The sequence below is a fragment of the Ictalurus furcatus genome, chromosome 15 (genome assembly GCF_023375685.1).
Source record: "Ictalurus furcatus strain D&B chromosome 15, Billie_1.0, whole genome shotgun sequence".
Classification (NCBI taxonomy): domain Eukaryota; kingdom Metazoa; phylum Chordata; class Actinopteri; order Siluriformes; family Ictaluridae; genus Ictalurus; species Ictalurus furcatus.
Genome location: NC_071269.1, coordinates 23,005,375 through 23,030,283, shown reverse-complemented (window position 1 = coordinate 23,030,283; position 24,909 = coordinate 23,005,375). Strand labels below are relative to the sequence as shown.

The following is a 24,909-nucleotide window of genomic DNA, read 5'->3' as shown; positions in this document are numbered from 1 at the left end:
GGGGGCGCCCAGGGGGACTCAACAATTTGGTGTGAAAAATAAATTCTCACTCTTGGACAACCACACACACACACACACAATCAATTCCTAATGTAATGTAATGTAAAGATGTAATTATTAATAAAAAAAAATTGGGGATATATTCAGAAGTCTGTATTTTTAATGTGTTTTAAAGACATCTTGCAAAAGGGGGGCCTCGGTCAAATGTTAATGCCATTTGGGGGGCCTTGCCGTGGAAAAGTTTGGGAACCCCTGCACAAGACTACAATATACCCAATTAGGATCTGGATCTCTCCTCCTTATACTGTCAACACGCACTACAAAGCACTTTTACACTCTATGTATGTTTTACACACTATTTTTTAATAGAAGGCCATTTGGGATTTAGGCCCCTCATCCCCTATATGTGGTAAGAATGAATGTAATCTGCACCGTATATAGTGTACTATATTTTAGTGGAAAAGTCATTTGGGATTTAGCTCCTTAATCACAATATTTGTGCACTACATAGGATATTTAGGATTAGGACTTCTAAGGGCTATTACATCCTAAGGTGTGCACTTTAGGTCCAATAGGGAGGATTCAGAATACATCTCCCAAAAATATATACAAGTGCACTGCATTAGGGGATGAAATGAGGACTTTTACACTCTTCATAATGCACTATATATCCAATATGGCACATTTAGGATACAGCTCCCAAATCTTTATTGAAGTGCACTATATTAATGTGTAGAATAAGGGCTTTTACATCCTTTTTAGTGCACTATATGTTCAGTACGGGGCATTTAGGACTCAACTCCCAAACGCCTATTGAAGTAAACTATGGTACAAAATAAAAGCTTTTGACACCCTATGATGTTCACTATATGTTCAACTGAAGCTCCCAAATCCATATACAAGTACACTACATAGGGTATGACATAATATATCCTACAATCTCAATAAATAAGGGCTTTTACACACTTTTAGTGCACTATATGCCCAGTTTGGAGCAATTTAGGAAATAACTCCCAAATTCCTGTAGAAGTGCACTATAACAGGGTATGAAATAAAGGCTTTTACACCTTATTTAGTGCACTATATGTCTGGTTGGGAGCAATTTAGGATACAGCTCCCAAGTTCCTATAGAAGTGCACAAAATAAGAGCATTTACACTCTACATAGTGCACTATATATCCAGTATGGGGCATTTAGGATACAGCTCCCAAATCTCTACTGAAGTGCACTTCATTAAGATAAGGAATAATGGCTTTTACACCCTTTATAGTGCACATTATGTTCAACAGGGGGCATTTAGGACTTAACTCCCAAATCAGCATGCATCGAAGTGAAGTAAACTAGGGTATAAAACGCCTACATTAGGTTTCGAAACAAGGGTTTCTATGCCCTATGTAGTGCACTAACTCTTCAGTACTGGGCATTTAGGATACAGCTCCCAAATGCCTAGAGAAATGCACTACGTAGGGTATGACGTAATATATCCTACATCCTGTGTTGGATCTATACGACAAATCACTTTGTCGTATAGGGAGCCATTCAGGATACAGCTACCAAATCCATATACAAAGTGCACTGCATTAGGGTATGAAATAATAGGGTATGAAATTTTTACACCCTTTTTAGTGCACTATATGTTCAGTAGGGGGCATTTATCCCCCTGAAATCAAATCCCTACTGAAGTGAACTAAACTAGGGTACAAAATAAATTTTGATGTTCAACCTTTGATGTTCACAATATGTTCAACACAAGGCATTCAGGATTCAGCTCGCAAATCCATATACAAGTGTGCTACATAGGGTACGACATAACCTATCCTACAATCTAAAAAAATAAGGGCTTTTACAACCTGTTTAGAGCACTATATGTCTGGGTGGGAGCAATTTAGGATACAGCTCCCAAATCCATATACATTAGGGTATGAAATACGGGCTTTTACACCCTATTTAGCACACTATATGTATGGTTGGAAGCAATTTAGTATACAGCTCCAAAATGCCTAGAGAAGTGCACTACATAGGGTATGACACTATATATCCTACATCCTGTGTTGTATAGGGAGCCATTCAGGATACAGCTCACAAATCCATATACAAGTGCACTGTATTAGGGTATGAAATAAGGGCTTTTACACTCCGGTTAGTGGACTATATGTATGGCTGGGAGGAATTTAGTATACAGCTCCCAAATTCCTACAGAAGTGCACTATATTAGGGCATGAAATGAGGGCTTTAACCCCTATATAGTGCACTAAATGTCCAGTATGAGGCATTTAGGATTCGGCTCACTAATCCACATAGAAGTGCACTATATTAGGGCACAAATTAAGAGCGTTTACACCCTACACAGTGCACTATATATCCAATTGAGAGCAATTTGGGATTTACTTCCTTATTCCCTACATCAGTGCACTACATGGGGTATGAGATAATGTATCCTATACCCTGTGTAGTGTACTGATTGTCCTGTAGGGAAGCATTTGGGAGTTGGCCCACAGGATGGGACCAGACGCCAGGAAGTGACGTGTTAGAACCGGACAGAGGAAGTTTGTGTGTGTATGTTTGGGTGTGTGTGTGTGAGTGTGTGTGTGAGTGTGAGTGGTGCTTGGACGGAGGGAAAGTTTTTTTTCTTTCCCTGGATCGGACAGGACTGGGTTGGGAATACAGTGAGAACCCTGTGAGAGCTTTGTTTCCGCTGTGCTGTGAGCGCGTGAATGCGCGTTTCCGGGCGGCGGCAGTGGTGGCGGCGCGAGTCGGATCTTCTCTCTGCCCGGTTTGGTGTGTGTCTGCTCGGCTGACATGGGGAAGGAGCAAGAGCTGCTGGAGGCGGCACGCACCGGGAATGTGGCCGCCGTGGAGAAGCTGCTGAGCGGCAAGAGAGCGACGTCCGGTGGTGGCGGAGGAATAGGAGGAGGATTTGGAGGTGGAGGTGGTGGAGGAGGCGCGGGACACGGCTCGAGCGGCGGCGTACACAGCGCGAGCGCTCACGCGCTCTCCAGCTTACTCAGGTAGGAGACGCGATTAGCCTGGAAGCTAATGAGAGGGATGTCGGCCACCTTCTTTCTTTTTCCTTTTAATTGGGGGAATTTGTTTAACAACGCAACACATTTAGGTCTTTAAATATATTAAAGAGAATTAATTTACTGACCTGATACTATTTTTTATACTTTAGTATTTTAAAAAACGGTAAATTACAACTTGTTTTTGTTCCTTTTATGGATCAAGGAATCGGAATTCCTGAAAGTTTAGCCTGAACTTCCGATACCCTGTAGCATCGCGGTATTTTAGCTACGGGAATTCAATTTGCATATGCTAATTAGGGGGCTAATTATGCAGTTCAGTAAGGATTTATCAAAATAAAACAATACGTACTTATACGACTTTGTTAGTCATTGTTATACCAGAGCAGTATAATAAACAGATCTCAAATCTGATTTTATACAACAAATTCTAATTTTATATAACGTGGGTCTGAAAGTAGTTCTGGCTACAAGGAGAATCACAAGTTTATATCAATGCGCTTGTTCTGATGTGTTATTGTTTCTATATTAACAGCTCACTCACAGGGGCTTGACGTTTGGATGCGTCTCATAATCGAAGTCTAATAATAAACAGATTAGGGGAAAAAAACGTGTAAACGTTGCTCTGGTGAAGTTTTCCGGAAAGAGACTATTAGTTATGGAAGGAGTCTCCAGTGTCAGCGCTTTGTGTGACGGTCTGTACGTTTTCCTCCACAGCAAAGTCTTCAGAATAGAGTAAGTTTTTATTTCTGCTTTCTCTGCAACGTGACGAGTATTTTCGTCTTATTAACTTTTTATGTTTTTAATGAAATTTTTTTTAATAAGGTTTATAGCTGTTATGTTGTACGTTATAACAGGCAATAACTGGTCTCGCAGATGTTCCATGGCATTAAATGTAACTACAAATGGCTGAAAAGTACGACGTGTTGATTAATCCTTTTAATTAATCAAAAATTGTAATTGTTGACAAATTTTCCGTGGTATAAGAGGAATAAAACACTTCAGGAGCTTGAGCCGCATCACACCACCTTGTCGTTGATTGATCTATTTTCCTTTAACAGGTTGTTTATTCTTTACTTTTACAAGAGGAAGAATTGGGCTTGTGCATTTTGGGAAGGGCGCTGTGATTAAAAATTCAAGATACCCATCGTACCTGTGGTGAAAATCTGTGATACCCGTCGTACCTGTGGTAACAATCTAGGATACCTATCACTAACAAACAGTAGTGTAGTAATGCGCAAAAAAAAAAAAAAAAAAGAATTCACTGATACTTTTATTTAATGCCTTCGAAAATAAACGAACACAAAACATTCGAAATATTTTACACTACTGAACATCGAGTACAAAACTCCGTTACGTCAGCTGCTTCTGATTGTAATTGTTTTGAAATATACTAACGATATCAGCGTTTCTTTCTTCTGAGAAGTCTCATAATTTATCACAGTGTGGATATTCTATCAGCAGCTCTAGTGTGCATCAACAAACCCCAGGACTCATTTATCAACCTGGGTGTAAATAGATTTATTCATAAATCCTTGATATGAGCGTTGCAAGAAATTTAATATTCATAAAAAGACTGTAAAGTCCAAAAAAAAACCCTTCGTATCCTACTCGTGCTCCTGTGTAGATCGATGCATAGGAAGACTAACTAAAGCAAACCTCGACTCGATCCGGTTCAAATCATTTCATTAGCGCGAATTACTGCACTTTTATATCTGGAATATACTGTCGAGTTTACACTGCTGATTATGGGCTTTAATTAAAGAATGTGATGTGGAAAAAGAAAGACAACGCAAAAAGCGCCGTTTAAGACAAATAACCAAACGAGCGCTTCAGCTGATGGAAGATTTAACGCTTGTTATTCATAAGATATAAAATAAATCTTTTTACTGGCATGGTAGTGAGTCAAAATGACTTCCACTTCTGCCTTTCAGACTTTACCCTTATTGTTCATTTTGTGCTCTCGGCTGTCTGCGCACTTTGCCTTTTATGGGGTTTTGTGGGCGTGGCCAAAACCCAAACGAGCTGCGTCGGGAACGCGCAGTCGGTCTACGTCCGCGGCTAACTTTTATCTAAATCTAGAGAACATTTTATTTCGATTTGACTTGAGCAAAAGATTTACACACAGCTGTACTAAAAACAAATAAATAAATAAATTCATGGATGAGCGAGACAAATTCGTGGAATCTGAAGGACGGCGTAAGGAACTGAGTTTTTCTCTGTCGTGTGCAGTATTTTGCTTCCTCTCTCCACTCTCTCTCTTCCACTGTGACTACTGTGAGACTTCTTGTTTTGTTTTTTCTCAGATTTGCCGACGCTGAAGCATAAATAAAATTGCAAATAAGCGAGAAACTCACGCGCTACGTGAACGGGATATTCATACGGTAATCTTCCACTGCGGTTTATTCAGGGTTCAGTCAATACATTTGCTTTTCCAGCAGCATGGGCCTGAGATTACACCGTGTACCGAACTTTTAAGAAAATCGCAGCAAAGCCGCGATATTGTCTTTTAAAAATTTTTATACACGAGAAATGGATTTCCTCTCTGTTATAAAGAATTACACGCACTTGCGAGACCATGTATCTGAGTCATGTGGGACGTGGGCGGCGTTACGGCGGCATTTCTCTGATGTGTCTGATTATTTTAATAATTGTCTGGGGTTAGTTAGGGCTGGGCGATACGATGATGTAATATCGATATGATAAATTATGTCACGATACTTTTTTTATCATGATATCTTTTTATTCAGTTATTTAAGTTAACTGACTGTAAGCGGCGTATGGTGTTAACGTTTTGTACTTAAAGGTGCAATAGTGGATTTAATTTTTTAAAAAATTATTGTTTGTTTATTTTATTCCTGATTTGTACAAATAACCTGAAGGACGATGTGTAGAAGACCATAAACGATAGATTAAATCGTGGCTTTGGGAACACGGCCCTCCTGTCGGTCATTTTAGAGACACTATACAGCCAACGTAGATCCTGGGGGCGGAGCTTCACAAACATTGGCGGGAACCATAGAAATGTCGAATCCGCGAACCGTCAAAGATCTAATCTTTTTTTTTGGGGGGGGGGGGCTAATTTGACCAATACACATTTAATCTTTCATTTAAAAAAAAAATATATGTATGATATAGAGAGAGATTCTCTTTTGTTTGTTTTTTTTAATATAAAAAATAAATATAGTATTATTTTAGATTAAAAAATTATCTTTTTCAGTCTTAACCTTTTGTTTGGGGGAAAAAAAAACTTGTAAAAAATGTTAAATATATTATGTATTTGTTTAATAAAAAAAGAAAAAAATATTATAAATAAAAATATATTGCTTAATAAAAAATAAATATAAATGCATTATGCATTTGCTTATTAATAATAACGAAATATATTATACATTTGTTTCTAAATATTAACCAAGCAGTTTTCTTTTTTCTTCTTTTATTTATTTATTTATTTATTTATTTATTTATACATATTTTTATTTTACACAATACTGTGTACTTTTTTTAAAAAATTATTATTAATTCTAAGCACATTCATTATTATAATTTCTAACGTTTTTTTTAACACTACTGATTTGCTTTCAGTTTGTCAGCTAGCATGTATGTCATGATACGTAGCATAAAAATGCCTTGGAGAATGATATATGATATGTGTGTCATATCGTCCACCTCCACGGTGTTATTTTACGTATGGCGAGTTTCCTCCTGCTCGTGGGGCTCTCTCGACGTTCCTTTGCAGTGAAAACGCAGTTTCCTGAGAGCAGGTCACGGTAATGTTCTGATGATGTAGGTAAGAGGTTAAGCATAATCATGACGTAATCGGTATGATAACCGAGTCGAAAAACATCGCGGTATTAATCGAGCGTTTATTAGCCGAAGATGAGAATTAAAAGAAACTTTTTATTAACGACATCTCTGTAGAAAAGCCTTCGCATGATTCAAAAAAATGAAAGGAAATTAAAATAAAAAAGATTACATCCCGTCATTGTTGATATTTTTGGAGGATGACTTCGGGATAAAATCTCTGTCAGTGGTGGCGTTTATCACGTTGTCCTGAGAGAGCGAGGGAGAGCGCGGCTGTGAGGAAATGACACGCGGTGCGGTCGCGTCTCCTGCTGCGCTGAGAAACCCGGCTTGTGTGATTTAGTCTAGAGATTAAGAGAGGATTATGAACTTCTGGGGGAATCACAGCCGACCCTCTGGAGTGAGGAATGCAGTAAGAATGGTTAAACAGTAAAGAAGAGATAAAGGAAGCGTCTGATTGTAGCCCATGACTGAGCATGACACGGTGACACCCATACATCATATCCTTAACTTTTTATTAATAAAGCTCTGATTACGTCATAGCAGTGTTTTTAGCTGCTGACATTCGTGATGTGAGAACGGAGTGTGGTGATGAGCAGCGTTCTCTCTCCCGCTTGCGTGTGAGACTGAAGATGTTCATTAAGAACCATGAATGTTCTAATAAACATACGGGATATGGACAAACTGCTCACCGTGTTTAATATGATCACCAATTTTGTAGTAATTTTATAGATTTCATGCATGTCTCACTTTCTGTCTGCCCGTATCTCTGTCTCTCTCTCTCTGCCCGTCTCTCTCTCTCTGCCCGTCTCTCTCTCTCTGCCAGTCTCTCTTCCCGTCTCTCTGCCCATCTCACTCTCTCTGCTCGTCTTTCTGCCCATCTCACTCTCTCTGCCAGTCTCTCTCTCTATGATGTCTCTCTCTCTCTCTCTCTGCCAGTCTCTCTCTCTATGATGTCTCTCTCTCTCTCTCTCTGCCAGTCTCTCTTCCCGTCTCTCTGCCCATCTCACTCTCTCTGCTCGTCTTTCTGCCCATCTCACTCTCTCTGCCAGTCTCTCTCTCTATGATGTCTCTCTCTCTCTCTCTCTGCCAGTCTCTCTTCCCGTCTCTCTGCCCATCTCACTCTCTCTGCTCGTCTTTCTGCCCATCTCACTCTCTCTGCCAGTCTCTCTCTCTATGATGTCTCTCTCTCTCTCTCTGCCAGTCTCTCTTCCCGTCTCTCTGCCCATCTCACTCTCTCTGCTCGTCTTTCTGCCCATCTCACTCTCTCTGCCAGTCTCTCTCTCTATGATGTCTCTCTCTCTCTGTCTGCCAGTCTCTCTTCCCGTCTCTCTGCCCATCTCACTCTCTCTGCTCATCTTTCTGCCCATCTCACTCTCTCTGCCAGTCTCTCTCTCTCTGCCCGTCTGTCTGCCCGTCTCTCTGCCCATCTCACCCTCTCTTGCCAGTTTCTCTCTCACACTCTCTCTCTCTCTCTCTCTCTCTCTCTGCCAGTCTCTCTCTGCCCGTCTCCCTGCCCATCTGCCCATCTATTTGTCTGTCTGCCACTTCTGCCCATCTTTCTACCTGTCTCTCTCTCTCTCTCTCTCTCTCTCTCTCTCTCTCTCTGCCCGTCTCTTGGCCTGTCTACCCATCCCTCTGCTGATCTACCTGTCTCTCTTCCTGCTCTTCTGACCGGGCCTAAAAATGGGAATTATGAATTTTGGGAAAATCCTAACAGATTACAAGGAGCAGCATATAATTAGCTCTTCCGGACACACACAGACACACACACACACACACACACACACACACACACACACACACCCACCCAGAGCTGGCTAATGATAATAATCATCATATTATGGATGATTATTATATTTGAATATTTCCCCTTTTACCTGCTAGCTGTATGTGGATGAGCAGGCGGCTGCCTGAGAGAGCAACACCATGACCGGCCTCTGCTTTATTTCCTGTTTTCTCTATTTCATGCAAATTAGTCGGTCAGAGTAAATCTGCTGATCCAAATAACAGGCTGCAGTAAATTCCCCAGACTGATCATCCAGCGCGCTGTGTGTCCTGAAGCTCCCTGTTTCTCAACACACTCGTCAGTGTTTATTGTGCTAAAGATACTGATAATGAGCAGCAGTATATATATCGGGAGATATTAGTATCAGTTAGTGATTAGTATATTATGTGATATGGGAGACTGTACACATTTTGTCTCCAAGCATTTTGATCAGGTTTTATACACCTGTTCAGTCCACACCCACTTCCTGCTTGTTTCTTAAAGCTTGTTGAGCAGAATTATGGGATTGCTGTATCTGATTAGGAGACACGATGTCTTAATATATCCCATATATAATACCATATTGAATGATTTTGCTCAGGTGCTCCGTGAGTCGGATGAGCCCGGCATGGCGCTGTGCTGCTCACTGAGTTTCTTGTTGTTGTTTTTTTCCAGAAATGCAAGAAGCTTTTTATGTGTGGTGTGTTCGTTTTTTTTCTTTGTTTTTTTTTTTTGTTCCCTACTTCTGCGCAGCTTGCAGCGCGCGGCACGCTTTCATGTCGGGACTCGTCCGTTTGTTGTGCAAGAGCTGAGCGCAGAGTTAAAGTACCTCCCAAGGAATGCATCTCATTCCATCATGGCCGAATAACAGACTCTGACATGCTGCACGATCAGAAACTCCTCCACAGATGCACTCTGGGTAGCATAAACAAAACGGCTTGAAATGTAAGCAGGGTGGAATAAGCTAAAATGCATACGCAGCCGGGACGTGGGCTGTGATTGGCTCGAATAGGCGTACTATCTGTTATCTACTAAACTAGGCGTGTGGTTGGAATCGAAGCTTGAGATTGGGCTGGAAGAGCTCATGAACGTTCACCTACCAGATTTCTCTGAGACGCTCTGATTGGACGCTCACGTCACCGTGATAGGATTAATACGTTTACAGTTAATTATCTTATCATCTGACATCTTTAAAATACCTACACTTTATTGGGAACAAATCCTATAATCTGCTCATTTATGCAATTATCCAGTCAGCCAATCATGTTGCAGGAGCACACAGTGCATGAAACCATGTAAATACAGGTCAAGAGCTTCAGGTAATGTTCACGTCATACGTCAGAATGGGGAAAGCGTGTGATCTCCGTGACCTTTATCGTGGCATGGTCGTTGGTACCAGATGGGCTGGTTTGAGTATTTCGGAAACTACTGATCTCCTGGGATTTTCTGACACGTCAGTTTACCCAGAATGGTGCGAAAAACAAAAAAACATCACGTGAGCGACGGTTCTGTGGGTGGAAACGCCTTGCTGAGCAGAGAGGTCGGAGGAAAATGGCCAGACCGGTTCGAGCTGGCAGGATGGATATAATAACTTGTGTAATCACTCTTTACAACCACGTTGAGCAGAAAAGCATCTCAGCATGCTTTGGAACCTTGAGGTGGATGGGCTACAAGAGCAGGAAACCACACTGGGTTCCACTCCCGTCAGCCAAGAATCTGAGGCTTTCATGGACACGGGTTCACCCAAACTAGACAGTAGGTGTACAGGTGTTCCTAATAAAGGGCTCAGCGAGCATATATAGAATATGTGGAATTTTTTTTTTTAATCATTATCGTCATACTCCGAATTGTGAAATCGTCTGATGCAACGATGTGATAAAAAAATCGGCTGGAACACACACATTCCGGTACACCTCATGTCTTGGTCATCCACACCACGGATTTTTAACCAAACCCTCTCCCCCCATCCAAACCACCCAAAATGTATGGTTTGTGTCACATACCCGTGCAAGACGACGTATGAGATAAATGATGAACCCTGGCATTAAAATGAAAGAGGAAGCAGTGTTGGGAAATTGGGAAATGTCCTGTTTTAACACATTTAAACGAGGTGCTCTGAAATAAATCAAAAGTTGCTGGACGTTTATCGGATAATAATAATTACGTTAACGTTATTTCATTTTGGATTTGCACGTCATCACAGCTGCTGCAGGAATTCTGCTGGGTTTATTGATGCTCGGAAGCACTGGAAGCGTCTTGTTAATGATGGTGTTAAGGTGTTCTGGACGTTTGAAATGTGTAGCACCGTCTGAACTTTTGGGTGCTGCCTGGTACCAGTACCAAACCTAACTGCTAATGAAATGATCTGCTTTAAACTGCTGTCCAGCTCTGTTGCGATGACAGGAAGTGGTCGGTTCACGGTCGGCTGGTTAATTATTTCAGTGTTTCCCTTTTTTTTTTTTTTTTTTCTCTTCCCCCCCCTCAGCTGAACTCCGATAACTTGGTGTTTTTAACACATCTGAAGTGCATTAGGCGCACAGCTAGCCCACGCAGACATACAGCCACATGGCCAGGCCGGATGTGCAGACAGACAGATGGCTGGACTGGCACACAGACAGACAGTGAGACATGCAGGCAGACAGACGAATAGGCAGATGGTTGGAAAGACAGACAGACAGGCTGCTTGACAGACAGACGGCTGGACAGACATATTGCCGGGCTGGCACACAAACAGACGACCGGGCTGGCACACAAACAGACGACCTGACTGGCACACAGACAGACAGTAAGACATGCAGGTTGGCAGACCGATAAGCAGATGATCGGAAAGACAGACTGACAGACAAACAGCAAGACAGACGGACGGACGGCTGGAGGGACAGACGGACGGCTGGAGGGACAGACGGACGGCTGGAGAGACATACAGACAGACAGAGGACTGGAAAGACATACAGACAGAGGACTGGAAAGACATACAGACAGAGGGCTGGAAAGACATACAGACAGAGGGCTGGAAAGACAGACAGACAGAGGGCTGGAAAGACAGACAGACAGAGGGCTGGAAAGACAGACAGACAAAGGGCTGGAAAGACAGACAGACAGAGGGCTGGAAAGACATGCAAACAAAGAGCTGGATTGGCAGGTAGACAGGCGACTAGACAGACAGATGGCCAGACATACAGGCATGTATAGTTAGACTAACAGACAGACAGACAGACAGCCAGATAGCAATGCAGCTGAAAAGGTGGACAAACATATAACTGGACAGAGAAGCAAACAGGCAGACAGATAACTATACATGCAGACAGGCAAACATACAACCGGAAAGACAGGCAGACAAAAGGCTGGACAAGTAGGCAGATGATCGCTGGGTGAGGCAGGCATTCTACTAGACATGCAGACAGACAGGCAGCGGGCAGATGTGTGGACAGACAGGCAGCGGGCAGATGTGTGGACAGGCATTCCACCAGACAGACAGACAGAGGGTTTATCAGATTAAACACTCCTGATGAATAATGTGATTTAATAATGACATTCTGAAGTTATATTCAGCACTAATGAATCACACACAGGATATGATGTGCTACGCTTGAGGTCTGTTTTGTCCCCACTGGTCTTGCACAGTCTGCCTCAGCGTCCTGTTTTGCTCTTTTTTTAAAAAAAATTTAGTCACAACTTCCTGTGTGTTATAGTGCGTCTCCACTCAGACAATCTGCCGCTGCTCTGTCTCTCTCTGTTCGCCGCTTCTGGCCCTTTCTATAATATCACTATGGATGTGATTATGACCCGTCATTTTCTTCCAGCGCAGGATGTAGGAGTGCAGAGAGGCCAACTTATATATGCACAGTGTACTGTATATGTAAACAACAGAGAGGTCATTTAATGATCATTAAAGCCAACAGATATGTTTAGTGTTGTATTTAATACCGAGAATTGATTTTGTATTCTGTATTTGTCACGTTTGAATCCGGTTTACAGAAGCATTGATGTATTGTGGAGCAAGGGGAGGGAGGGAGGGAAGCGAGCTCGCTAACCTGTTGGATTGGGTCTGAGATTTACATTTTACGAAATCCAGAAACTCAAATGGAGTGTGTGTGTTGCATTCTGTCCACGAATGTGTGTGACGAACTGGTGCTTCTTGGTGGCATCATCTCATGGTGCCACTTTAGTGTGTGGGCAGAGTCATGTGGACAAATTCAGTTGTGTGTGTTTTCTTAGAATACAGAAATAAAACCTGGTTCAGTCATGGCTGAGAAAATAACGCTGAGTCATCAGGTGAGAGGAGTGGATTTAAGTTGCCTTGCTGTGGTTTCTGTGTTAAAGCTGTTAAAACACACTACTCGCGCGCACACACACCCACACACACACACACACACACACACAGAGTATTTTTAATTTACAAGATCCCCAATGTCACATTTTACCAAGAAGTGTGCAGTTTTTCCTTTAGAGCACAGATTCCACAGATTTAAAAGCGTTTTTGGTCAGCACTGGCATGTGTTCGGACTTTATGGCCCTTAAATTCATTCAGTGATTCGCGATTTTTTCGTTTATCCTCGGCTCGTGTCCCACCCGCTGTTTTCAAAGCTAGACCTTCTGAGGCCCTTTTTCCTGCCTGTGCACTTCAGACGTTTTTTGTTTTGGTTTTTTTTTGCCTTGCAATCGGAAAAGCCCTCATAAAGCCCTTATGCTAACTCACTACTTTTGGACCTTTCCTTCTGCTTGCGCGTGCAACTCGGCACCGGTGCGGATGTGTTTTCTTGTCCGGGTCAGCAGTTGAAGTGAAAGTAGAACTAGACCCTTTTGATTTGATGTAACTTTATGAAGACCGAGAGCTGATTGGGGGAGGGGTTAGGGTTAAGTGGTGCTTTTGCAGTGTTAGGATTTCCTCTCGATGAACGACTCTGGTCGAGTACCCGTGTCCATTTTCCATCACGACACGCCGAAAGAGGTGGTTTGTTGACTAGTCGACTAATCCAATACCTTCATGGAACCACTTAAATCCACTACTAAAATATACTCAAATGCTCAAAATGTGGCGTGTTTTCTGCTCGTCTCCCTCCCTACTGTACGCGATACATGGTGAATTTGTTGTCCTGTCCTGCAGTAATAGCAAGCAAGGTAAAGGAAGGTGGGGTGCCAATACTTAAATAATGGCGAGAATTCAGGGTGCAAATGAATTATAAGTCGGCTTGAAAATACAATGCATACGTATTTGCTGTTTGTGTGGCTGAAATCTCATACGTGTGTATTATACCCTATACAGTGAGCATCTGTAGTTAATAGGCGGCCATTTTGGAATTAGCCCAAGCTGAAAAAGTGTGGATTTTGTGTAGCTCATGGGTAAGAATATAATAGTGAGCTCAATATATTTGGCTATAGTAAGTTAAGACTCCTGGACTTCCTGATCAGCGCTTGGCGTGTCCCTCCCTCCGCAGAAGACCACAGAAGAAGAGTTAGCCACAATAGACTGATGGAAGACCATAGTAGTGTCCTCAGAAAGAAGACGGTCCAGTCTGTTATTCAGGAAGACCCTCGTGTACCATCTCCACATTTTCCCCCTTTCATGGGGACAGGTTTCTTAACAAACTGGAAATTCACCACCAGTTCGGTTGTCCTGTTGTTGTTAAGCTGCAGGTGTTTTTCCACCAGCCTCCTGTACTCTGAATCATCTCCATAATAATAATAATAATAATAAGCTTTTGTCACATACATTAAAGTACAGTGAAATTCTTTTCGCCTATCCTAGCTTGTTAGGAAGCTGGGGTCAGAGCACAGGGTGACCTGTGATATCTTCGCTTGGAATCAATTTTTCATGTTGTTGAAGGTCTGCAAAACATGTTAGTTCATTATCAATTATGTTATGTAGACGGTTGTAAACAGTTGTTTCCTCACTAGCATCTCTCTCTTTCTCTTTTGACGTTAACAAGACAAAAAACAACAACATTGCAGCTTGTGAAGTTAACGAAACTGCAAACTCGTCTGTCCTGAAGACTTTCCCGTGCTGGAAAACTGTTACAAAGCGCTTGAACTGGAGACTCCTTCCATAAATGTTAACTACTATTTTAAAATAAATGTAGAGTAATTAATTACTCTCTCTCTCTTTTTTTTTTAATTTTATTTTTTAAATACATTTAAATAAAACACACCTACCTGCAGTACTCCTCACTAAAATAAGAGAGCGAGATCAGATCTCTTGACATTTTATTTTCACGTAACCCCATCTTTCCGGATGTCTTAAAGTAACACTTCCTTATTTTAGTGTACTTACTAAAACAGAAACTCATGCTCCTCCCTAACACACAGAGGGTGTATTAACAAGGCTTTTCAGTGGCGGTGATTGTACGTTTGTATGCTGATAGGATCTCTGTGTGTTTTACCCATAACTCCCTCAGTAATATCTACAGGTGACGAGTCGATTTATAAACGTAACGTATAAATATAATAATCGGCAACAGGTCGCGTGTGGTTAGCCGCGTCAGGCTTTAGCCAAGTACAGCGCTAATCTCGTACGCTATCTGCTAATTAGCCGGCAATGAATTGGCAATATTTATTTTATATTCTTTTAAAGCTGTGCTGTATTAAAACGGGATGGTGCGACACCGCTGTAATCAGTGCTTCCTAAATCTTTGATTTTCTAAAGACGTCACGCCGTGATGTGTCGATCTTCTTCTCGTCATCGTACGTCTTCATGTGATACGAATTCGCAGGTCACCAAACTTGACCTTTGGAACGAAGCGAAATGCGAAACTTCCTCACTCAAACGAAGCTCGTGTTTCCGATTGCCAGCATTCGCATGCGTATGAATGGACTCCAGTGGAAACTGCGCATGCGGATAGTCTAGTATGACCGCCCCTTAAAGCCCAAACTATGCTTCACTGTTTACGCGTACGCTCGGAACAGCGTAGAGTAAGCATGACGTGAATTGCGTCATCAGCAGAGTACGCGCACCAGAATTTTTGTAACACAACGGTCACACATGAGCATTTAATTCTTTCGCACTATTTAGTTCTTCCACAAGGTGGCAGCAGTGACGCAGGATCGTCGATTCTCAAGATAGTCGAAGAAAAAAAACGGACGAGACGAAAACGAGTGCGGGTTAGAGTGTACCTGCGCTTGTATAATTCTAGCCTTAAAGTGTATAAGGGTAGAAATAGTCACGAGAGATTGCCTAAGCATTGTTCTTCGTTGTTGTCTTTCACACTGAAGACCTGCTTTACTGCTCTCTACTGACTCTTGTAGGCCAGGAGGGGTAGTGCAAGTTGTCGTAATACGCTAGCGTACGTGTTAAAAAAAACCCCAAAAAACCTCTCCTTCATCCCAAACTACATTTACTCACTGACTCTTACTTGTAAAATGAACTCCAGTAAAGAACTCCCTGGCGTTTAATATGATGATGTTTTTTTTGTCGCTGATAACATGAGTCGTATGTTCTTGCTGAACACTTCCTGTGTCAGAGCCGTGTTCCTGACTGATAAACCATCTCTCTGTTCAGCATGTGTTTTGTGCTGTAGCTTTTTTTTTTCCTTTTTTCCCCTCTTCCCCCCTCTGTGCTTTGCTGGCTTACTGATGTGGCTCCTTCACTGGTCTCATCCGTCTGGATCTGAAGCAAGATGGAGTTTTGGAGTTCATTTAAATTCATGATGGAGGAAGCAGAATGAATTCAGACATCCACAGAAACAGTGAAATGCATCCAATCTAACAGCGAGGAACTTCATCACACAGCAGGGCGATGACCCAAAAACACACTGCCAGCACAACAAAGGACTTCATCAGTGGCGAAAAGTGGTCAACGTTTGACCTTTTCTTTTATAAGCGCTGGTTGTAGGGCTCGGTCGTTAGTAGGTCACGTAACCATGACGACGTAACTTGCCTATAACTTACCTAAAACCCACTGAAGCATGGCGTCTCCGAGAATGTTCTCTATATTTGATTGTTCTGTGTTTTTAACTGACATGGCTGATGTGGAGGGGAGTAGAGAGTCCAGAAATTCTCCGGTAATATTCATGCTTTTAAAACCCTTTAAGCGTCACCTCTCGGTGTCGGTGCTTGGCCCCCTGCTGTCGCTGCCTGCAGTTTTAGGTTTGGTTATCGCTATAAAAGAAGCGGCCGGATGGGCAGAAAGTCCCACAGCGCCGGTCGACCCAGTTCTCCCAAAAATAGGTGTGTGTGTGTGTGTGCGCTATTTGAGTGGCCAGAAAATGACAGGAAACACTGCTACCAGCCACGGTGTAGAACTACTTGATTAAAACGTTGTTAAACATGACACACGCACTGGAGTCTGATGTAAAATGAAATGTCCACAATGTCCCTGTTACCCAATCAGCGTCTGACGTTGGGGTGGATTAGTCACACCTTGTCCATGCCATACCTGTGAAATGGCTCTAACTAGAAAATAGTGTGTTTGTTTGTTTTTTTTTTTACATGGTAACGCATTTAATTTTGAAGTAAATCATGCGTGAGTGAATGTAGGACGGAGAGCGTAGAAGTGAGTAAAGTCAGTTCTTCACAGAGTCAAGTCTACACAGATGGAAGAATCTGATCAATAAAGTGCATGGTATTGACTGAAACTCAGCTAGCCTGCTAGTTATGGGCTAATTAACGGTTAGTGTGTGAGATAAAGCTTTACACCACTCTACAGGCCTGAAAGAGGATACAGGGATGCTAATGTTTGCAGTGCATCATGGGAAAATTTATTGTAAGCTGCGCACCCTCCATTGGTCTGATTCCTCTGTGGGGATATTAGGGATTAGAGTTTCCTTTCAGGCTGCACGTCTTTTACACACACACACACACACACACACACACACACACACACACACACACACGCGACCGGCTGTGTGCTTTCTCCATGTCGAGTCATTTCAGGGAACCTGTAACAGTGTTCATGCATAGCTCTCTCTCGCCTATCTCTCTCTATCTCTCTATCCTCTCACTCTCTCCTCTCTCTCTCTTTCTCTCTCTATCCTCTCACTCTCTCCTCTCTATCCTCTCTCTCTCTCCTCTCTCTCCTCTCTATCCTCTCACTCTCTCTCTCTCCTCTCTATCCTCTCACCCTCTCCTCTCTATCCACTCACTCTCTCCACTCTCTCTCTATCCTCTCTCCCTCTCTCTCGATCCTCTCACTCTCTCCTCTCTCTCCATCCTCTCTCTCTCCTCTCTCTATCCTCTCTCTCTCTCTCTCTCTCTCTCCTCTCACTCACTCCTCTCTCTTGCGCTATCTACTCACTCTCTCTTCTCTCTCTCTCTATCCTCTCTCTATCCTCTCTCTCCCTCTCTCTCTCCTCTCTCCTCTCTTTTCTCTCTCTCCTTCTGTGTCTTACTCTTTCTCCCTCTCTTTCTGTATGTCTTTCTGCCCTCTTCTCTCTCTCTTCTATCTCTATTTCTGTCTCTGTTTGTCTTTTACTCTTTCTCGCTCTCTTTCTGTATTTCTTTCTGCCCTCTTCTGTCTCTCTCTTTCTGTCTGTTTGTGTCTTACTCTCTCTCCTCGTTATCTCTCATTAACACAGCATCACTCTGAATGAGTCTCAACTGTGGCACCAAGGCTTAGTCGCCATGACGATACCACTGCATGGGTCAACAAGGTTGGGGTATTAAAGAAAGGAGGTGGATGATGTCATTACACAAGTGTGTGTGTGTGTGAGAGAGAGAGAGAGAGACAGATGGACTAGTTTTTTCCTCCTCTGTCCTTGTCTCATCTCATTTTTCATCTTTTTCTCTTCTGTTCTATGACTTTTCCTCCTTCCTCTTCTTCTTCCCTTCCTCTGCACGTCCCTCTCTCTTATTCCTTTTCACTCCTGTCTTCATATTTTGTTGTTCTATGTCTTTCCCATGTTTTCCCACCTTTTCTGTTTGCCTGATCCTCTTTCACTTTTCCACTTTCCCAATTTTTTAAGCTAGCTCACTAGCATTAGCAGTTAACATTTATGAATATAGGTTTGAACTCCTTTGAGAAATCCAGGCAGGTTAACTCGTTTAAACGAGCTAACTCTCGTTAGCATTGAGGATTATGAAGATTGTGAATATAATTCTCTCAGAAATCCTATGATTGTCTCATGTAAGTTAGCTGTCCTGAGTTAGCAGTGAGCATTATGAACATTAATTAGTACAAAGTGAAAATCCTGTCAGGTTAGCTGATGTAAGCTTAGCTAACTAGCTTGTGGAGATTATGAACATTATGAATGAAATCTGACAATCCTCTCAGAAATCAGATAACACTAGCTATCTAGTGTTTCCAGTGAAAATTTTGAAAACTTATGAATATTCCCTGAAAATCCTGTCAGGTTATCTGATGAAAGCTGGCTAATTAGCTTTAGCAGTGAAGATTATAAACATTTATGAATATAACATAAAAATCCTGTCAGGATAGCTGATGTAAGTTAGCTATCTAGAGTTAGCTGTGAGGATTATAAACATTTATGAATATAACCTCAGAAATCCTGTCAGGTTAGCTCATGTAAGCTAGCTATGTATCATTAGAACAAAGATTATAAACATTTATGAATATAACTTCAAAATCCTGTCGTGTTAGCTCATGTACATTAACTGTACACTATTAGCACTGAAAAGGAAAACATTTATGAACGTCATCTGAAAATCCTGTCAGGTTAGCTCATGTACATTAATGTAGCATTAGTCAGATTAGCTCATGTAAGCTGCCTCTGTAGTGTTAGCAGTGAAGATTGTAAACATTCATGAATGTCACCTGAAAATCCTGTCAGGTTAGCTCACGTAAAATAACTATCAAGAATTAACAATGGAATTTTTTTAACCTGGATGTACATATAAACTGAAAATCCTCTCAGAAATCATGTCAGGTTAGCTCATTTAAGTTAGCTGTCTAGAGCTAGCACTGAAGATTACGCATGTTTATGTACATAACCCGAGAATCCTGTCAGAAACCCTGTCACGTTAGCTTACGTAAGCTAGTTAAGTAATAAACTGTGGTGTTTGCCTCTGCAGTATTTGGAGGGTCCCTAATGTGAACTGTGTGGACAGTAATGGATACACACCTCTCCACCACGCAGCGCTGAACGGACACAGGTGAGCGCCATACAGAGCGATGGGGTGAGACAGGTCAAAGGAGGCAGTTTATTATAAATGTTATATACTTCGGATGCTTTTTTACTTGTCTGACTGTCTGTCTGTCTCTGTTAGTGAGGTGGTGGAGTTGTTGTTGAAGAGCGATGCTGTCACTAACGTAGCGGATAATAAGGGCTGTTATCCGCTTCATCTCGCTGCGTGGAAAGGAGATCAGCGCATCGTCCGGCTGCTCATCCACAAGGGGACATCATATCCCAAACTCAACGAACAGGTTTGTTTTAATATGTCCTGTCGGTCTATCTGTCTATCTGTTAAACTGTCTGTCTGTTTATCCAGAGCTAGAACAAACCATTCCTGAGCATATGGGGAGGATTTCATTTTCTCTCTTTGTCTCTCGGTCAGTCGTTCTTTGTCTGTTTCTCTGTCCGTCTCTCAAACTATCAGTGTTTCAGACTCTATCTGTCTGTCTGTCTCACTGTCAAACGTTCTGTTCGTCTGTAAATCCTAAGCCAGAAGAAGCCATTCCTGAACAGACGGGCAGGATCGGACTTCCTATCTTTCTTCTGTCTCTCTGTCTGTCTCGTTGTTTAAATATTTTTGTCATTCAAACCACAGTGCTGTGAAAAAGTATTTGCACCCATCCTGATTTCTGTTCTTGTGTATATCTCATACTCAGTAGTTTTAGATATTCAAACGAAATACAACACAAGACAAAGGCAACCTGAGTAAACACACAATACCGTTTTTCTTTATTTAAAAAAAAAAAAAAAATTATTGAAGCAAAAAATCGGTTATCCAACACTTATCACCCATGTGAAAAAATAATTGCCTCCTTAAACTTAAAATCTGGTTGTGTCACCTTTAGCAGCAATAACTGCAACCATATGCTTCCGGTAACTGGAGATCAGTCTTTCACAGCGCTGTGGTGGAATTTTGGCCCACTCTTCTTTACAGAACTGCTTTAGTTCAGCCACGCTGGAGGGTTTTCGAGCATGAACTTCCCATTTAAGATCATTGTCTTGCTGCATAATCTAGTTGCGCTTGACTTTCAACTTGCGGACTGAAGACCGGACATCCTCCTTTAGGAGTTTCTAGTAGAGAGCAGAATTCATGTTTCCATCAATTATTGCATGTTGCCCAGGCCCTGAAGTAGCAAAGCATCCCCACACCATCACACTTCCACCACCATGCTTGACCATAGGTATGATGTTCTTTTTGTGGAATTCTGTGTTTGGTTTACTCCAGATGTAACGGGAACCCTGTCTTCCAAACAGTTCCACTTTCGACTCCTCAATCCACAGGACATTCTCCCAAAAGGTCTGAGGATTGTCAAGGTGTATTTTGGCACAATTCAGACAAGCCTTAATGATCTTCTGGGATAGCAGTGGTTTTCACCTCACCACTCTTCCATGGATGCCATTTTTGCCCACTGTCTTTCTGATAGAGTCATGAACAGTGACCTATATTGATGCAAGAGAGGCCTGTAGGTCTTTTGATGTTGTCCTTGGCTCTTTTGTGGCTTTCTGGATGAGTCGTTGCTGTGCTCTTGGAGGAATTTTGGAAGGTCGGCCACTTCTGGGAAGGTTCACTACTGTGTCGGGTCTTTCCATTTGGAGATAACGGCTCTCACTGTGGTCCTTTGGAGTCCAAGAGCCTTTGAAATAGCTTTGTAACCCTTCCCAGACTGATGTATTTCAATCACCTTCTTCCTCATCATTTCTGGAATTTCAGTCATACTGTTGTAAAAGTTCTATGTAAGTGTTGATTTGTTTGAACAGGGTTTGCAGTAATCAGGCCTGGTTGTGTCTAGTCCAGCTGAACCCCATTATGAACACAATTTCATAGATTTGGGGAATTAGCAACTACAGGAGCAAATACATTTTCACACAGGCCCAGTTGGTATTGGATAACTTTTTTGCTTCAATAAATAACATTATCATTTAAAAACAGTATTTGGTGTTTACTCAGGTCGCCTTCATTTTATCTTCGATATTGTTTTAATTTCTGAAATAATTTAGTAATTTACAGTTCACAGCACTGTATTTATCTGTGACACTCTCGCGTCCTGTCTGTCTTTCTTTTTGTCTCACTGTCAAACTATCAATTTGTCTGCAAATCCAAAGCCAGAAGAAACCATTCCTCGACAGACCGGGGTATCTGTCTTTTCTCTCTATCTTTCTCTCGATCACTCTCAAACCATATCTAAACAGATGGCTCTGATCTTTTTAAAATCTGTCTGTCTATATATTTATCAAACTGTCTGTCAAGATCTGTGATTGGCTATGTGTCTTTCTCTCTGTTTCTCATCGTGTCTGTCCACAACAAACCGTTCTTGAACTGATGAGGAGGATCTGATTTTTCTATCTGTCTGTTTATCTTTCTTTCAAGCTGTCTGTCTGTTTTATTTACCCATTTATGCCTGTTTTTCTGTCTGCCTCACTTTAAACCAAGTGTCTGTCTGTCTGTCTCTGTCTGTCTGTCCTTACCCAGAGCAAACCATTTTTGAGCAGAGTAGGAGAAGAAAATTATGTCATTCTCTCTCATTTTGTCTGTCTGTGAAACTCTGGATACCTGTCTGTCTGTCTTTCTGTCTCACTGTCAATCAGTCTGTCTGTAAACACAAAGCCAGAAGAAACCACTCCTAAACAGACAGACAGGGGGGATCTGATTTTCTCTCTCTCTCTTTATGTCCATGTCTCTCTGTCTCTCTCTTAACTGTCTCACTCTGTTGTGTCTGTCCACAACAAACCATTCCTGAACTGATGAGGAGGATCTGATTTTTCTGACTGTATATCTGTCTGTGTCTGTATATTTGTGTTCTGTCTGTCTGTCTGTCTGTCTGTCTGTCTTTCTGTCTGCCAAATGCAGTGTCTTGTCAGTGTGTCCCAACCTAGAGCAAACCATGTTTAAGCAGAGCGGGCGATTATGATAATCTATGGCTCTGTGAAGCAGTTTTTCTGTCTGTCTGAAGCAAGAGCAGATTGTGAGGCTTTGATATAGCATCTGTCTGTTTGACTGTTTGTCTGTCTGTCTGTCTGTTTGTCTGTCTCACACACTCTGTCTGTTGGCTCAGTCCAATCCTCTGATGAATATCCAGTCCACTTGTGTTTATTTTTCAGGAGGGGTGTGTGAGTGTGGTGCTGTGATGTTAATAGCCTGACACTGAAAGCGTTGGAACATGCTACGATGCTGACGTTAGGCTGCTGTGCGTCGCTGTCTCACTGTCATTCATTTTTCCTTATTAATTATAATTTCTCCTCACTCATTTTTTTCTTCATTTTACGTAAAATGACTCAAAATGAAATGATTTTGATGATGATGATGTAAGACAGCTATTCAAAAACTAATACCTGAATACTGTTCATTTCATTTTTAGCCATTTCCTGCTTTGTAGTGTTTCTTTGCCTGGTTCATAACACCATCGCAATGTTCATCATTAATCCTGTGTGTGTGTGTGTGTGTGTGTGTGTGTGTGTGTGTGTGTGTGTGTGTGTGTGTGTGTGTGTGTGTGTTTGAGACATTTGACTTCATCTCCATCCTGTTCTTTTCCTCCCCCAGACTCTAGACCACAGAGAATTCAAACGCTGTGGCCCGTTTGACCCCTATATTAATGCCAAGGTGTGTACCCAAGCCTGACTCTGCCTGAGCTCTGAACCCTGACCTCTGACCTTTCTGCATGCTCTCTCTATCCTAGTCGGCCTCGCTTGGGTATGTTGGGTATGCTGCTCGAGTTCTATTTACCATTTCTCAGTCACGTTCAGTGTGACCCCATTACAACGCTCGCGTCTCTCTTTAAACCTGCGATGACATGAAATTCATTAGGGCCGATGAATTTTTTATTTTTTTTTTTGTATCTGGACGCGTGTTAAAAATGTAAGAAGGTGGTAAGTGGTGTATTCCAAAAAAATCCTGCTTTGAATTAAACGACTACACCAAGTCTACAAACACCACGACCCAACGTGTGAGAGAGAAGTGCACCAGATAATAACAAACACCTAACAAGAAGCACTGGAACTTATTAGTAGTAGTAGGAGGAGTTGCAGGAGGAGGAGGAGTTGCAGGAGGACTTGGAGGAGGAGGGGTTGCAGGAGTAGTATTAGGAGAAGTAGGACTAGTAGGAGGAGGAGTTATAATCGGAGGAGGGAGGAGGAGGAGGAGTAGTAGGAGGACTAGGAGTAGTATTAGGAGGAGTAGTGGTAGGATGAGGAGTTATAGGAGGAGAAGTTGTAGTAGGAAGAGGAGGAGGAGCTATAGAAGGAGGAGTACTAGAGGGAGGAGTAGTAGGAGGAGTAGTAGGCGGAGGAGTTGGAGTAGTAGTTGGAGGCGTAGTAGGAGTTGGAGTAGGAGGAGGAGTTGGAGGAGGAGTTGGAGGCGGAGTAGGAGGAGTAATAGTAGGCGGAGGAGTTGGAGTAGTAGTAGGAGGCGTAGTAGGAAGAGTAGTAGGAGGAGGAGTTGGAGGAGTAGTAGGAGGAGGAGTTGGAGTAGTAGGAGGAGGAGTTGGAGGCGGAGTAGGAGGAGTAATAGTAGGAGGAGGAGTTGGAGTAGTAGGAGGCGTAGTAGGAAGAGTAGTAGGAGTTGGAGTAGTAGTAATAGGAGGAGGAGTTGGAGGAGGAGGAGTTGGAGTAGTAGTAGGAGGAGTTGGAGGTGGAGTAGGAGGAGTAATAGTAGGCGGAGGAGTAGTAGTAGGAGGAGGAGTTGGAGGCGGAGTAGGAGGAGGAGGAGTAGTAGTAGGAGGAGGAGGAGTTGGAGGCGGAGTAGGAGGAGTAGTAGTAGCCCTGCACTGTGCAGTCAAGCTAAAGGCAGACCAAACTAATCCAGCTCAATCTGCAGCTCTCCACCCTCAATATGTATGAAACCAGACCTATGTACAAAACCCCATCTAGAGAACCGGGATATTAACTTGGAAATCCTAGCACAGACACATACCCTATACCACCCTGGAATATAAAACCAAACATCATCATGGATCTGACCCAACATAAGAAGACGGTGACGTACCCAAATGAATATCAACAATAGTTCTTAGACATAAGATGCCGTTACCTGTATAAACGGACGGATCCAGAAGGGACGAGAGTGTCAACAGGTGTCCACACCCTTTTGGCCATGTAGTGTACTATCATGAGACTTTCGTCTGAAGACACTGCTCAGCAGCACGAGCCACTTCACAGTGGACTAACGTTGGGTTGTGTGTTCGAGTCTCTTCATGCTGTAGGTTGTTTCTTACCGTCATTGCTGCGTATTTATGACGAAGCCTTTGCTTGACTTGCTAGA

General features: G+C 42.4%; 1 protein-coding gene across 7 annotated transcripts in view; it reads left to right on the top strand.

Annotated features, from left to right (window-relative positions):
• Positions 1-2,488: 2,488 nt before the first annotated feature.
• Positions 2,489-24,909, top strand: part of LOC128618994 (ankyrin repeat and SAM domain-containing protein 1A-like) — a 60,372-nt gene continuing 37,951 nt past the window's right edge. For 4 of the 7 annotated variants that reach the window (XM_053642775.1, XM_053642772.1, XM_053642776.1 and 1 more), the window contains exons 1-4: positions 2,489-3,008; positions 19,555-19,635; positions 19,750-19,906; positions 23,194-23,253. In XM_053642775.1, the coding sequence (XP_053498750.1) occupies positions 2,800-3,008; positions 19,555-19,635; positions 19,750-19,906; positions 23,194-23,253 (507 nt within the window). In that variant the 5' untranslated portion in view covers positions 2,489-2,799. The remainder of the gene's footprint in view (positions 3,009-19,554; positions 19,636-19,749; positions 19,907-23,193; positions 23,254-24,909) is intronic. The other 3 variants (XM_053642777.1, XM_053642778.1, XM_053642779.1) reach the window with 3 other exon arrangements.